This window comes from Oryza sativa, chromosome 8 (assembly GCF_034140825.1).
Source record: "Oryza sativa Japonica Group chromosome 8, ASM3414082v1".
Classification (NCBI taxonomy): domain Eukaryota; kingdom Viridiplantae; phylum Streptophyta; class Magnoliopsida; order Poales; family Poaceae; genus Oryza; species Oryza sativa.
The window spans coordinates 4,158,055-4,171,395 of record NC_089042.1 but is presented as its reverse complement, the minus strand read 5'-3'; the positions used below and the strand labels follow the sequence as shown (position 1 = coordinate 4,171,395).

Genomic DNA, 13,341 nt, shown 5'->3' with positions numbered 1-13,341 from the left:
GAGGCCCGATTGAGATGAGGGTTCCATATCTCAATCGGGCCCTAAAAGAAGCCCGTCACAGATGACAGATGAGGGTCATCTGTGACGGGCTCCAACTAGAGGCCCGATTGAGATAAGTTTAATGCCCGTCACAGATGACACTCTTTTTTGACGTGCTTTTATTAAGGCCCGATAGAGATTACTTGTATGCCCGTCACGGTTGATTGTTTTAGGGCCGTTACAGATATTTGTTGCTCAGTATAAATACCCCCCACCACCTAGTGTAACTGTATCCCACTGTTCACTATTTCGGTGGGAGGCTGTAGGGGGCGATTTTTTTTGTCCTTTTTCCAAGGAAAACAGAAATTAAATTTCCAAAAGTGATCAAAATGGATCAATCAAGTGAGTAATATTATTCATTAATTGAGCAATTTCATCATGTCTTATTTTTGCAATACTGATCTTATAATATGTGCCTCTAATTTGTTTTTTTTTATTTTGTAGCAATTGATCGAAGTTGGATGTATGCGAAAAATTTGAAACGTTATTCTACGGAGTACAGAAAGGGTGTAATAAATTTTATGAACGCTGCGGAGGAGGATCGGAAAAGAAGAAACAGTGATTATATGTGTTGTCCATGTGCAGATTGCAAGAATGAGAATATGTTTGATAGCGGAGAGGACGTACACGGTCATCTGATACAACGAGGATTCATGGAGGGCTATACATGTTGGGTGAAGCATGGAGAGCAAGAATCAGGAAGTGGAGCAGCAGCAGACAGAAGTGGTGCACATAATCAGGAAGATGAAGATGAGCATGACATGCTTATACCTTCTCCATTGGGTGGTGAAATGGTTGATGTGGATCACGATCTGCTGCAAGACATGCTACGTGACGTTGAGGACCCAGCCTAGAATGAGAGAGATGGAATGAAGTTTAGCAGGTTGGTAAGTGATTCCGAGACGCCTCTGTACGCTGGATGCAAAGCAAAACACACTAAGTTGTCAGTTACCTTGGACCTAATGAAGCTGAAGGCAAGTAGTGGATGGACAGACAAGAGTTTCACAGATCTTTTAGGAATTTTGAAGGCTATGCTTCCTGTTGAGAACACATTGCCCAAGACGACATACGAAGCAAAGCAGGTTCTGTGTCCACTGGGGTTAGAGGTCCGTAGAATTCACGCTTGTCCCAACGACTGCATATTGTACCACAAGCAATATGCGGACTTGGATGCTTGTCCTGTCTGCAAGGCTTCTCGATACAAGCGAAAGAAAAGTGCTGACGAAGGAAATAAGTCAAAGACGGGTGGTCCGGCAAAGGTTGTGTGGTATCTACCTATCATTGATCGTTTCAAGAGAATCTTTGCCAACCCGAACGAAGCGAAGTTAGTACGTTGGCACGCCACGGAGAGAAGGAATGACGGTATGCTTAGACACCCAGCGGATTCGATTGAATGGAGGAATATCGATCGAAAACACAAAGACTTTGCTGCCGACCCTAGAAACATGAGGATATGTCTGTGTACGGATGGCATGAATCCTTTCGGTGACATGAGTAGTACTCACAGCACTTGGCCGGTTCTTATTGCGAACTATAACCTCCCGCCATGGTTATGCTTTAAACGGAAATATATTATGTTGTGCTTGTTAATCCAAGGTCCAAGGCAACCCGGCAATGATATCGATATATTCCTGGAGCCTGTTATCGACGATCTGGAGATTCTTTGGAAAGGTGTGGAAACTTGGGATGCATATGGTCAGGAGAACTTCAAGCTAAGAGTTCTATTGTTCTGTACCATTAATGACTACCCTGCACTCGGTAATCTTTCCGGACAAACTATAAAAGGAAAGAAGGCATGCTCCGATTGCAAGGAACATACACGAAGCCGGTGGTTGAAGAAATCACGAAAGATGGTATACATGGGTTACCGGAGGTGGCTCCCGCTACGTCACGCATTTAGAAGAAAGAAGAAAATTTTTAATGGTAAGAGAGAACTTCAGCCTGCTCCCAAAGATTTGTCCGGAGATGAGGTCCACAATATGGTCAAGGACATAAGTAATGAGTTTGGGAAGAAAAGAAAACGTAGCAAGACAAAGGAGAAGGGTATGTGGAAGAAAAAATCCATATTTTGGCGGCTACCTTACTGGAAAGATCTTGATGTCCGTCATTGCATTGATCTCATGCATGTAGAAAAGAATGTGTGTGAGAGTTTGGTTGGCCTGATGTTGAATATTCCCGGGAAGACAAAGGACGGGTTGAACGCGCGCCTTGATCTACAGGACATGAATATTCGCAGTGAACTCCAGCCCATACGAGATGCAGAGACAGGTAAAGTGTACCTCCCTCCAGCCTGCCACACATTGTCGAAGGATGAGAAGATCGCAATGTTATCATGCTTGAAGGATATTAAATTTCCATCGGGCTATTCAGCGAGGATAAGTAAGTATGTTAAATTGGACGATCTAAAAATTGTTGGAATGAAGTCTCACGATTGCCACGTGCTAATCACACAAATCTTGCCAGTTGCTATCAGAGGCATTCTACCACCGAAAGTGCGTCACACGATCCAACGTCTCTGCGCCTTCTTTAATGCAATTGGACAGAAGGTTATAGATCCAGAAGATCTAGATGGGCTGCAGACTGATATTGTGTATACCCTCTGTCACCTGGAGATGTTTTTCCCACTGTCTTTCTTTGATATAATGGTTCATCTCCCTGTTCATCTGGTGAAGCAAACAAAACTATGTGGCCCGGCTTTTCTAAGGGAAATGTGGCCATTTGAAAGGTACATGGGAGTTCTGAAGTCGTACGTTCGTAACAGAGCTAAACTCGAGGGGAGCATCATTAAAGGTTACACGACCGAGGAGGCTATTGAGTTCTGTGTCAATTACATGTCCGATGCCGATCCTATCGGAGTTCCAGCGTCTCGTCACGAGGGAAGGTTGTCAGGTGTTGGCACAATCGGAAGGAAAAGAATTAGGCCCGATCAAGCGTCGTACGCGTAGGCTCATTACGCTGTGCTCTAACATATGGCAGAAGTTGGCCCATACTTTGAGGAGCACTTAGCGAAAATCCGAGATGAGAACTTGGGGCGATCTGATGCATGGATTAACAGAGAACATAATTCTCGGTTCAACGAATGGTTCAAGAATCGTGTGACAATGTCCACGGATGTCCTAAATGGGACAGTACAGTTGTTGGGGATGGGACCGTCTTGGACCGTAGACACATGGCAAGGATATGATATAAATGGATACACATTTTACACCGTCAAACAAGATGACAAAAGCACAGTGCAAAACAGCGGCGTCCGTATAGATGCATTCCAGGATCAAGTTGGGTCAAACACATACTACGGCCGCATTGAGGAGATCTGGGAGTTAAATTACGTCAAGTTCAAGGTTCCTTTGTTCTGCTGCCGTTGGGTGAATCTACGCACTGGTGTCAAAGCCGAGAAGGAAGGTTTCACTTTAGTTGATCTATCTAAGGTGGGATACGCCGATGAACCATTTGTACTTGTGAAACAGGTCGAGTAGATATTCTACATAAAAGACCCTTCAAACAAGAAGATGCACATCGTGAGGGATGGAAAGCGCCGAATTGTAGGAGTTGACAACGTCGTCGATGAAGAAGAATACAACCATAATCTACATGTCCGATGCCGATCCTATCGGAGTTCCAGCGTCTCGTCACGAGGGAAGGTTATCAGGTGTTGGCACAATCGGAAGGAAAAGAATTAGGCCCGATCAAGCGTCGTACGCGCAGGCTCATGTCGACGACAACTAGTGGGTCCTCAAGGGCACGTACTCCTAGGACAGGGAACAAAATCCCTAAGGAACGGTTCCACATAACAGCGGTGGACGCCGTAGGGTTGCCGACATCTCCAAGGAAAATATTGAGCCGATTTAGATCTATCTGCGGGGTCATAGGGAGGCAGAAATTCAGTATTCTGCAAGATGACATTAAGCTCATGCCGGCCGCAGAGAAGGACATTGCTTGGCTAACGTTCAAGGAGAGCTTTGATTATCCTGTGGAGCATGAGGACCGTCTCAGGCGGGCTGCTTTCAAGGTTATGGGCAATGCTTGGAAGAACTTCAAGACTAAGCTAGTCGGCGAGTTCGTGTACAACCCGGCAAATCCAGATCCAAGTGAGAAATTTCCTTGGATCACAGAACAGGTCTGGGAGGAATTCCATGCGAAGAAGTCGACCCCCAAGTCCAGAGCTAGAAGCGAGGCATATCGCTTGCTCCAGACCAGGAACCAGCATCCGCACCGGCTTGGCACCGCCGGATATGCCAGTAAGGAAGAGGAATGGCAGCGTGAGGATGAAGGAGCGGAGGAATCGTGCACACAGCTCGTGTTTGGCGATATCCCACAAACTCGGGCTAGAAACTGGGCCAGGGCCAGGTACCAGAAGAATGATGATGGCACAATCTTCATGCCAAATGCAGAAGATCAACGAGTATACGAAGCTATAGTAAGTGTCCAGTCAAACTAGATGTTCGCATTGTTTGCCATCGTGCAGTTTATTTAACCCCACTAAATTGTAATGCAGAAGGAGTTGGTTGCCGAGCAACAAGCCTCGCAAGAGGCCTGCTCTCAAAGACGCGAGGACGACCTCCTCACGAAAGCGTTGGGCAACAAGGAACACCGTGGACGGACACGAGGCGTTGGGTCTTCTGTTCCCTGGAAATATGGATTTCCAAACTACGCGTGGCAGTACAAGAAGCGGACTTCCAACAAGGCGGAGAAAGATGCACGCCTTGAAGCCAAGATCCGGGCGTCGATAAGAGCTGAGCTGACATCTGAATTCGACGAAAAGCTCGAGTCGATGAGGGCCAAGATTAGGCAAGAGATCCGAGAAGAGCAACAGAACCCCCAGGCCGCCGCTACTGCTGCGCACGAAGAGTTAGGAAGTCCCACCCAAAAACGCAGCAGTTGCGCATCAACTGAGTTGGCGAAAAATCCAACATCGGTCGACAGCGCCGTCGACCACATAATGGTAACCGTGAACTTACTCAATACATGAAAGACTTAACGAATCCATATGATATATAATATTTTAAAAAAATTGATTAATCTATCGCAGGAACCAACGAGCTGCACCCTCATAGTTAGGGTGATGCCGACCTTCACGGTTCCAGCAGCCGAGGGACTTGCGTACAAGCCGACCCCAGAGACAAGAGTGCATGGAGCGCAACTCAGGGCCGACTGTGCGAAAGTTCAAGTCGACTCGGTGAAGCCCGAATACGAGCTGTTCCCTCTAAAGTATCCACCGAACGACGAGGTCCTCTCACTAGGAAATGCCCGTGGTACCTTCATCCAATGGCCCAAGGACCTCATTGAGATCAGGGTTATAGCGAGGCCAACCACTGCACCAGGCGGTCGTCCATCAAAGAGACCCGCCTCTGCTCCTTCAGCCCCTCCTGCTCAAGATCGTCATGCACAATCTTACGATTTGCAGTTGCAGTACGACACGGATTTTGGGGAGGACCGAACGGAGGCCGACAGCAAGGCGATTCATGAACCCCCACCGATGAAGAAGAGCAGGAAGGCACACTCTTCCCCTTAGAGAATTACTCTCGATAAACCCGAAGCAAAGGGGAGAGGAAGGGGAGGAAAGGTGTAGGCCTCGCTTCTAGCTCCAAGGAAGCTAGATCTGGGCAAGGGCCAAGAAGAGACTAAGGGCAAAGAGGTCAAGAAGAAATACGTCGCTCCACAGGAGTTCCAACTAGGCATGCCATTGGTTGGAGATGACGTGCTTGCCGCAATGGGCACCGCTTGCAAGGACCTTCACTTATACTATATGGAGAAATCTAACGCCAGGAAGCCAAGTAAAGCTACCGATATCCTTGGAGAGCACGATAGAAAGCCATTCCTTGGTCCAACAAATTATATTGTGGTCGACTTCAAGGATCTTTTCAACCTCTACAGGCTCCGAGTGGTGGACACAAGCCTCCTTAAGTGCTACTCCTTGTAAGTATTGTCGCCCAACTCAATCTGGTAATAACAATCGGTTTAACTTGTTTACAAGATCGTTTATCCTGTGTGTAGGTTAAGTTGGCAGTGGTGTCTGAAGCATGCACCGGAAGTTGCCTTCCTTGATCCACAAGTGGTCACTGTCACAAATCTCCAGAATGACCGTTAAGGAATGGTCAACTACATCTACGACACCTTGTGGTCCCGCCGAGACAAGGAGTACATTATGTGCGCCTATAATCAATAGTAAGTGTGTTAACTAAATATACACAACAGCATGACACATTCCTTGAGTACTTAATTAACTTTTATTATATTAATGCCGCAGTGCCCATTGGATTCTTCTTGTCATAACACCTAAGTGGAGTACATGTCACTACCTGAACTCCAGAATTGATAAGAACGCATATGATTGAACCCCAATTCAACTAGCGATAGATGAAGCGTGGGCCCAATACGTGCAAAGAGGAGGCCTCAGGAAGACAGGACATGACACCCTCATCCACAAAAAAGACTTCCCGGTGAAGCAACAAATAGGTGACCAGTGCGGATTCCATGTGTGCCACAACATGTGCCTTCTGTCTAGAGAAAAGGTGAAGACTTTGGCTGAGTTTGAGGTCGGTGGTCTCAATTGTGACAGACTAACTACATTTTAGTACTTATATATGATCGATCAACTAATCTGGAATTATGACAATGTAGGGCACAATAACCAAGTCTCTGCCTACCAGCTTTGAGGAGGTTCACGAGGAGATAGCCAGCTTCATCCTCCGCGAAATAATTAACCCCAAAGGAATGTTTAGGCTTAAACTAAAATGATGAACAATGTTGAACTTTTATGTTTAGGCAATGATGAACACTTATTATGCAACTGTGATGATGTAACTGTGATGTTTATATTTATGTATATATTTCATATGTTTATGTTAAGGCTTGCTAAATAAATATTTGATCAAATTAACTCGGTTTTGCAGGTGAAATATGATAAATATTTGAATGGATGTGAAATATGAGCTGGCTGTGAATGTGTCGTTGTGTGAAATATGTTGATGTCTGTGTATGTGAATGCATATGTATATGAATGGGTGATGCTGGGGAGCTGGGGATATTGGATATCTCTGACGGGTCATAACTAAATGCCCGATTGAGATAAGGTCATCTGTGACGGGCACTAGTTTAAGTCCGATTGTGGTCAGTAGTTATCAGCGTTACCTGGATACGGCAAAAATCTCGCGTATCCGTGTCAGATACGGATACGTATCGGGTACGTATCCATAATTTTTGCGATTTTCAAATAATCAAAATAAATCCGATACTTCCTGGATACGCCTCGATGCATCCCCATAATCCCACGTATGTCAGTTCGATCCATTGAAATCGCAAGAGAAGTACAGATCCAAGCCAACCACCGTATGAGCTTCTCAATCTTATTCACCATACCTCAAAAGCCGCCGATGCCGGACGCTGCGGCTCCTCCGCCGTTGGGCGTGGCGCTGCTGGCGCCGCCGCCGGACATGGCTCTTCCCCCTCCGTCGTCGGTTGTGCGGCCGTCAGTGGACATAGCACCTCCACCGTCGGGTATGGTGCCGCCGCCGCTCGTCCACAGCTGATGGACGCAGCTCCCAGCGCCTCCGTCTCCGTTGTCAGCTGGACACAGCCCAAATACTGCCGGATACTTTTTGCTGTTGTTTCTTTTCTTTCCATAGAGTACATGTGCATTCTTTTTTTTAGTGTAGTAGTTGCAGGCTGGTAATGCTGCAGGCAGCAAACTTATCCCATTTCATTGACATGTGTGGGTGTGTCTGTATTTGTATATGGGCATATTTCCAAATTTACAAGAGTTGAAGTAAGTATTTATATTTTTATTATATATATATATATAGACGTATCCCCGTATCCATGTTTTTCAAAAAATGCCGTATCGACGTATCGCGTATCCGTATCCGTATCCCCGTATCTAGGTAACATAGGTAGTCATCTGTGACGGGCTCTAGTTTAGGCCCGATTGAGGTCAGTAGTCATCTGTGACGGGCTCTATTTTAGGCCCGATTGAGGTCATCAGTCATCTGTGACGGGCTATAGTTTAGGCCCGATTGAGATGAGTATCATCTGTGACGAGCTCTAGTTTAGGCCCGATAAATGTTAGTAGTCATCTGTGACGGGCGCTAGTTGTGGCCCAATAGAGATAGGTCATCTGTGACGGGCTATAGTTTGATTGGTCGTCTGGGTCAAAGCTATCGATGACAGGTTTTACTTAGGGCCCGATTGAGATATATTCATTCGTGACGGCCATTTGCCCGATTGAGATAACTCTTCACATCAGTGACTTCTAGTCTGTGACGGACGCTGTGCCCGATTGAGATGGGGCTTACCGTCCGATTGAGATGAGGGTATCCGTTCTAATGAAGCCTCCCGTGCGTGCGAAGGAGTAAGAGAGTAATACCACATTCATATGATCAAATCAGTCTAGCATGTACAGAATGCACAGCAGGAACTCCTCAGTCGTAGCACGGTAGCTAGCGCAGCACATGCATCACCATGCTGATCCAAACGCTGCAGCTCCCCAGCAACTCGTACACCTCCGGTGCATCACATATTACTGCACATATAAACTGAATTGATTTTCTTAAACAAATTTCTAGACAATTACACCCGTTATTCTACATAATTTGGCTTGTCTAAAATGACCTAACCATAAGCCAAATTACGCTATTAACACATACCTCATAATCAGGGATATCATCAGCATACCTCACAAGGGCCGTTTAATTTGTACTCCATATCTCATAATTGTAAGTTTAGGACTGTTGGCATGGCTGTCAGTTGCATGCTCCAATGCCGCCTGTGCTTCCTCAACCTCTGCACCACTGGCATCTCGACAGCAGATTACAACAATGATTCTCTTTAGCGAACTAGGGAGGTTCTCCAAGCCAAGCTTGTCGAAACCAAGCATGTTCGCATCTTTTAGGAAGCGTACATGGACATCAGTCTCAAAGGTTTCAAGGCTTGGCATGAAAGAAGATTCTATGTCGCAGCCACTCAGATCAAACCTGACTGATGAACCAACAATCTTGAAGGATTTCAACTTCTGGAAGTAGCCTGCATTGCTTGTATGCTTAAAGCTTACTAGCTTTGTACAACGCGAATATAATTTTAGGTAACAGAGTATAGGAAACATCCCAAGGGTTTCCATGTCCTGCTCTTGCACAACCTCCATTGTCATATTTAGATAGGAGAGGTTTGGAAGAAGTGACGAGTTAATCCATGCAGGCAGTCCAGAAAACTCAAGGCATTCCAAATACAGGCGCTGGAGATGCCTAGGGGAAATGAATCCTGTTCTAGTCCATTCGACGTTCAACCCTCGTGATGCCCCCAAAATTTCCAAGGACCGTATCTTCTGCAGATTGTCTAGAGACTCTAGCAAATCTTTCTCCATGCTATCATCCAATATATCAATCTGAGTCTGGAGCACCCTCAATTCTCCCAGCCTGCCCAACGCCTTCACAAACTGTCTCATACCATTGGCCTTGTCATCGTAGAACCTGTCGTACGCATAAGCAGGCCTTATGCACAGCTCTTGCAGGGACGTCAGCTTCCCGATCAGATCAACTGGCGCCCATGTACGATGATCAACATATAGGCATAACAGTTGTGTCAGCAGACCCACAGATTCTGGCAGCTCCAGTATAGAAGTTTCTCGTAGATCCAATGTCTGGAGAAACATCAGATCTCCCACTTCCTTGGGGAGCTCTGTAATTTCCGCATTGACTAGCCCCAGGTACCTCAGGTGATATAAACTCCTGAAATGCGACAAATTAATTTTGCCCTGACAATATTCTAGAGCTAATATACGTAACACTCGAAAGTCTGAGAATGCCAAACTAATACCATAACAACGATTAGCCAAAAAGGACCTCACTTGCTCCATGCCCATATTAGGCAGCTGAAGACGGTTTATCTCTTTAATACTCATACTCTGCATGGCTAACCTGCGAGCATGGCTCAGCGGAAGTTCCACTTGCTCATAGCTGTCCACCAGGGTAACAAAATTTTTTTCCTTCGACAATGAACAGATCAAATCAAGCATCATATCGTGGACACGGCAACCATATACATACCCTTCATTATAGCGTGCCTTAGATTGATACCCTTGATATTGTACCTCCACTGGCATGATCATGTTTCTGTTTATCAGCTCGTTGAAACAACCCTCTCCAAGCTCAAATAACTCTACCCCTGCTGCTTGTTCGTCTTGAACAAAACCTTCAGCTATCCATTTCCATATCAAAATATTTTTATCGATCTCAACATCTTCAGAAAATATGCTTAGATACAATAGGCAAGCCTTTAGATGTGAAGGCAGATCATAGTAGCTAAAAGACAATATCCTTCTAGTATTCTCTACATCATTATTGCCTTCATGACCAAAACCAATAGAATTGTACACCTCAGACCAATCCTCTTCTGGTTTGTTCACCAGCAAACTAGCTATTGTAGTTATGGCTAATGGCACACTATGACATTTGTTCAAAATTTTTTCACATGCCACAGCTGGTGGTATATTCAGACACTTGCCTTGAGCACCAGCTAATCTTGCATACAACAATTTTTTGGAGTCATCAAGAGAAAGTGGCTCCATTTTGTAAACATGACCGACATGCATGGCAACTTCGGAAATACGAGTAGTTGCGACAACTATACTTCCACAATTACTATCTTGCAGTGCACATTTTATCAGTTCCCATGATTTCTTATCCCATATGTCGTCAACAACAATAAAGCACCTGTACATCTCAATGATAATGCAAGAGCCACAAGTTAGTAACTAAAACTAGTGAAAGAATATATAAAAGGAAGAAGCATGTCAGCTATAAGGAATTATCAACCATCAGCAAGCAGGAGAGTTACCCTTGTATGTTGAAATGAGAAGTAAAGGTTAGCATTATGTTTTTTTTTTTTCATAATGCTTGATAGTACAGTGGCAAGGGGTGTGTGGTTTCAACCCCAAGTTCCGTGTTCAATTCTCAACAGACTCACAATTTGTTCTAATTATTTGACAACTAAGTTCCTCCTTGGTTGTCCTCATTTTTTAGAGGGTTTATTGCATATTCCAAGGTGTTTTAAGTGTGTCATTCCTTCCATACTCAAAACAGTTTTACTTTGTGCTTTATAGGCACATCCATTTAGACTAGCATTCGGTCTTTGTGCAAGATTAAGTATAAATTGTTAATTCGGAGGGAAGGAGCATAACATATTTTTGGCAAAAGGTTATCTATGGATTTTTAATTTATTTTATTTTTGCGTGGTTACCTGTGGAAATTTGGAAACCATACTTGGAGGGAGTAGAATACAAGTGTACATAGCACTAGTTAGGCATTAAGAAAGCATTCTAAAGCTACCAAAACTAACTATCGCAGCAATCTTTGCGACCAGCCTTCCATGATTGAATAACTGAATATATATCAGTACCTCTTTTTCTCGACTAGATCCTTGATTTCGTTGATGAGCTGCCTTTCATTCAATGTCATTATAATTGAATGCTTATACTTTTGCTTGTCAAGATCAATCAGAATGTCCCTTAAAACTTTTTCCATGTCAGGATTCCGACCGACCGAAACAAAAGCCCCACAATCGAAATCTGGTTTAAGCTTGTCATAAACTGCTTTGGCAAGGGTGGTCTTTCCTAGTCCTCCAAATCCTACAATTGAGATGATCTTCTTCTTATCAGACAGATGAATATCATTCCAAGGTGATAGCATGTTTATGATCTTGTCCATTGGTCCATCAACGCCAATAAGCTCTGTTGACCTTTTGTACAGAGCCTGAAGGCGAGGATCAATGCTCACTGGACCTGCAGGTTTGGTGACAAAGCTGTCGACTCTGTACCTGGCACGCCTATTTGACACCTCCTAGAGCTTCTCATTGATTCTTTGTATCGCGCCAGCAATCTCGCGGCGATCCTTGGCTTTCTTGAACAGTTTGCTCATCTTCTTGCGGAAGCGCCTGAGCACACGTGGGTCATCGGACTCATGACCGTCATTGAAGCGCACGAAGAACATGTCAACAATGTCCTCCATGTCGTAGGACAGCTCCCTGACATCACGTGCCCAGAGCTTGACCAGCTCATCGAGCTGATCCGATGGCACCGCGCCGACCTTTCGGAGGACAGCGTGCACGCTCTCGAGTTCCCGGGAGAGAGACTTGATCTTCTCTCTCAAGCCCCTCTGCAGGTCATACTCGTCTTTGAGAAGCTCACCCAGCTTGGGGAGCAGACTGCCCATCACCCCTGTAACCAGCTCCATGCTTGAGAGTTGAGAACAAGCTATGCGCAGCAGCAGGCAGCAGCAGCTTTGAACTGATGGATAGTGCTAATCTGCCCCAGTGCTTAGCTTCTGTGAGTGGCACCTTAATTTGTCGAATCCTTCACCTTCTCCTTCATCATAAAAAAGAACATAATGAGGTTCCAAGAATAATTCTTTTTTTACTCTTATTTAACTCGGCTTTTTTAAAGAAATTTTCAACTGACGCAGTAACAACAAGCTTGCTGCTTCCTTTCAAAAAAAAAAAAAGAACATCTTGCTCGATTTTATCTTAATTACCAACCAAAAAGCTGAAACTTTTAGGTCAAGTATCTAAGAACTCCCAAGTCCCAAGTAGAAAATCGGTCCACCTTCCTATGCATGCAGTGAGAAAACATTCAGTTCAAAGCTGATCAGAACATCCTATGGGAGACAAATTTCAGAAATTCCTGACTTTCCAACTACAGATCCAAAACTTTGATCAGGAAATCACTTGAAATTTTAATTCGAAGGCCTACCCTTCGCCTAGGTGATCCATAGTTAGCACGATACGACGAGGTCGTTGAGGCAATCTTTTTTTTTCTTCTTGTGAATGAGATTTGAGAAGACGGAACCAAGTAAAGAGATGCTAGCCGGATTCATCTCCTCCTGGTTCTCTGCTCAGTGCTTGCAACCACCACATGTGTCTAGTCATACCCCTCATTTTCAATGTCACAACTTGGACAAAAACTATGGAAACGTCTAGAAGCTCTCAGAGTTTCTTTTCAAAACCTCACCTACTCTTTTGTGGCAAACCTCAAAAGAGGGCAGGAAGCTTCTGCTTTCAATAATAAGAAGAGAGTTGATCTAGTTTAGGAGGAAAACCAGGTCAAAAACCTTACAACTGCGCAATTAATTGAGGAAAACCAACTCACACGGAGAAGCAAAGAACTAAAAGTTGCGGCAACACAAGTACACAACTACTGAGGCCCGTACAAAGACATCGTTGCCATGCTCAAACGAGCAGTTCGAGTGCTCAACTTCCTGTGGACGGTTCGTTAGACGCATAAAAACCTCACCTATAACTTTTTTTTTGAGAATTATT

General features: G+C 44.7%; 2 protein-coding genes across 2 annotated transcripts; both read right to left on the bottom strand.

The window, feature by feature from the left end:
• Positions 1–8,377: 8,377 nt before the first annotated feature.
• On the bottom strand, positions 8,378–11,735 carry LOC4344768 (disease resistance protein RGA5-like). The gene is made up of 2 exons (XM_066303615.1): positions 11,428–11,735; positions 8,378–10,742 (listed from the first exon to the last, which is right to left on the bottom strand). The coding sequence occupies exons 1-2, from the start codon at positions 11,733–11,735 to the stop codon at positions 8,711–8,713; spliced, it is 2,340 nt and encodes a 779-aa protein (XP_066159712.1). The 3' UTR covers positions 8,378–8,710.
• On the bottom strand, positions 11,302–12,386 carry LOC136351456 (disease resistance protein Pik-2-like). Its single transcript, XM_066303616.1, has one exon. It carries the CDS (start codon positions 12,258–12,260, stop codon positions 11,868–11,870), a length of 393 nt encoding a protein of 130 aa, XP_066159713.1. The 5' UTR covers positions 12,261–12,386; the 3' UTR covers positions 11,302–11,867.
• Between the last annotated feature and the right edge of the window lie 955 nt (positions 12,387–13,341).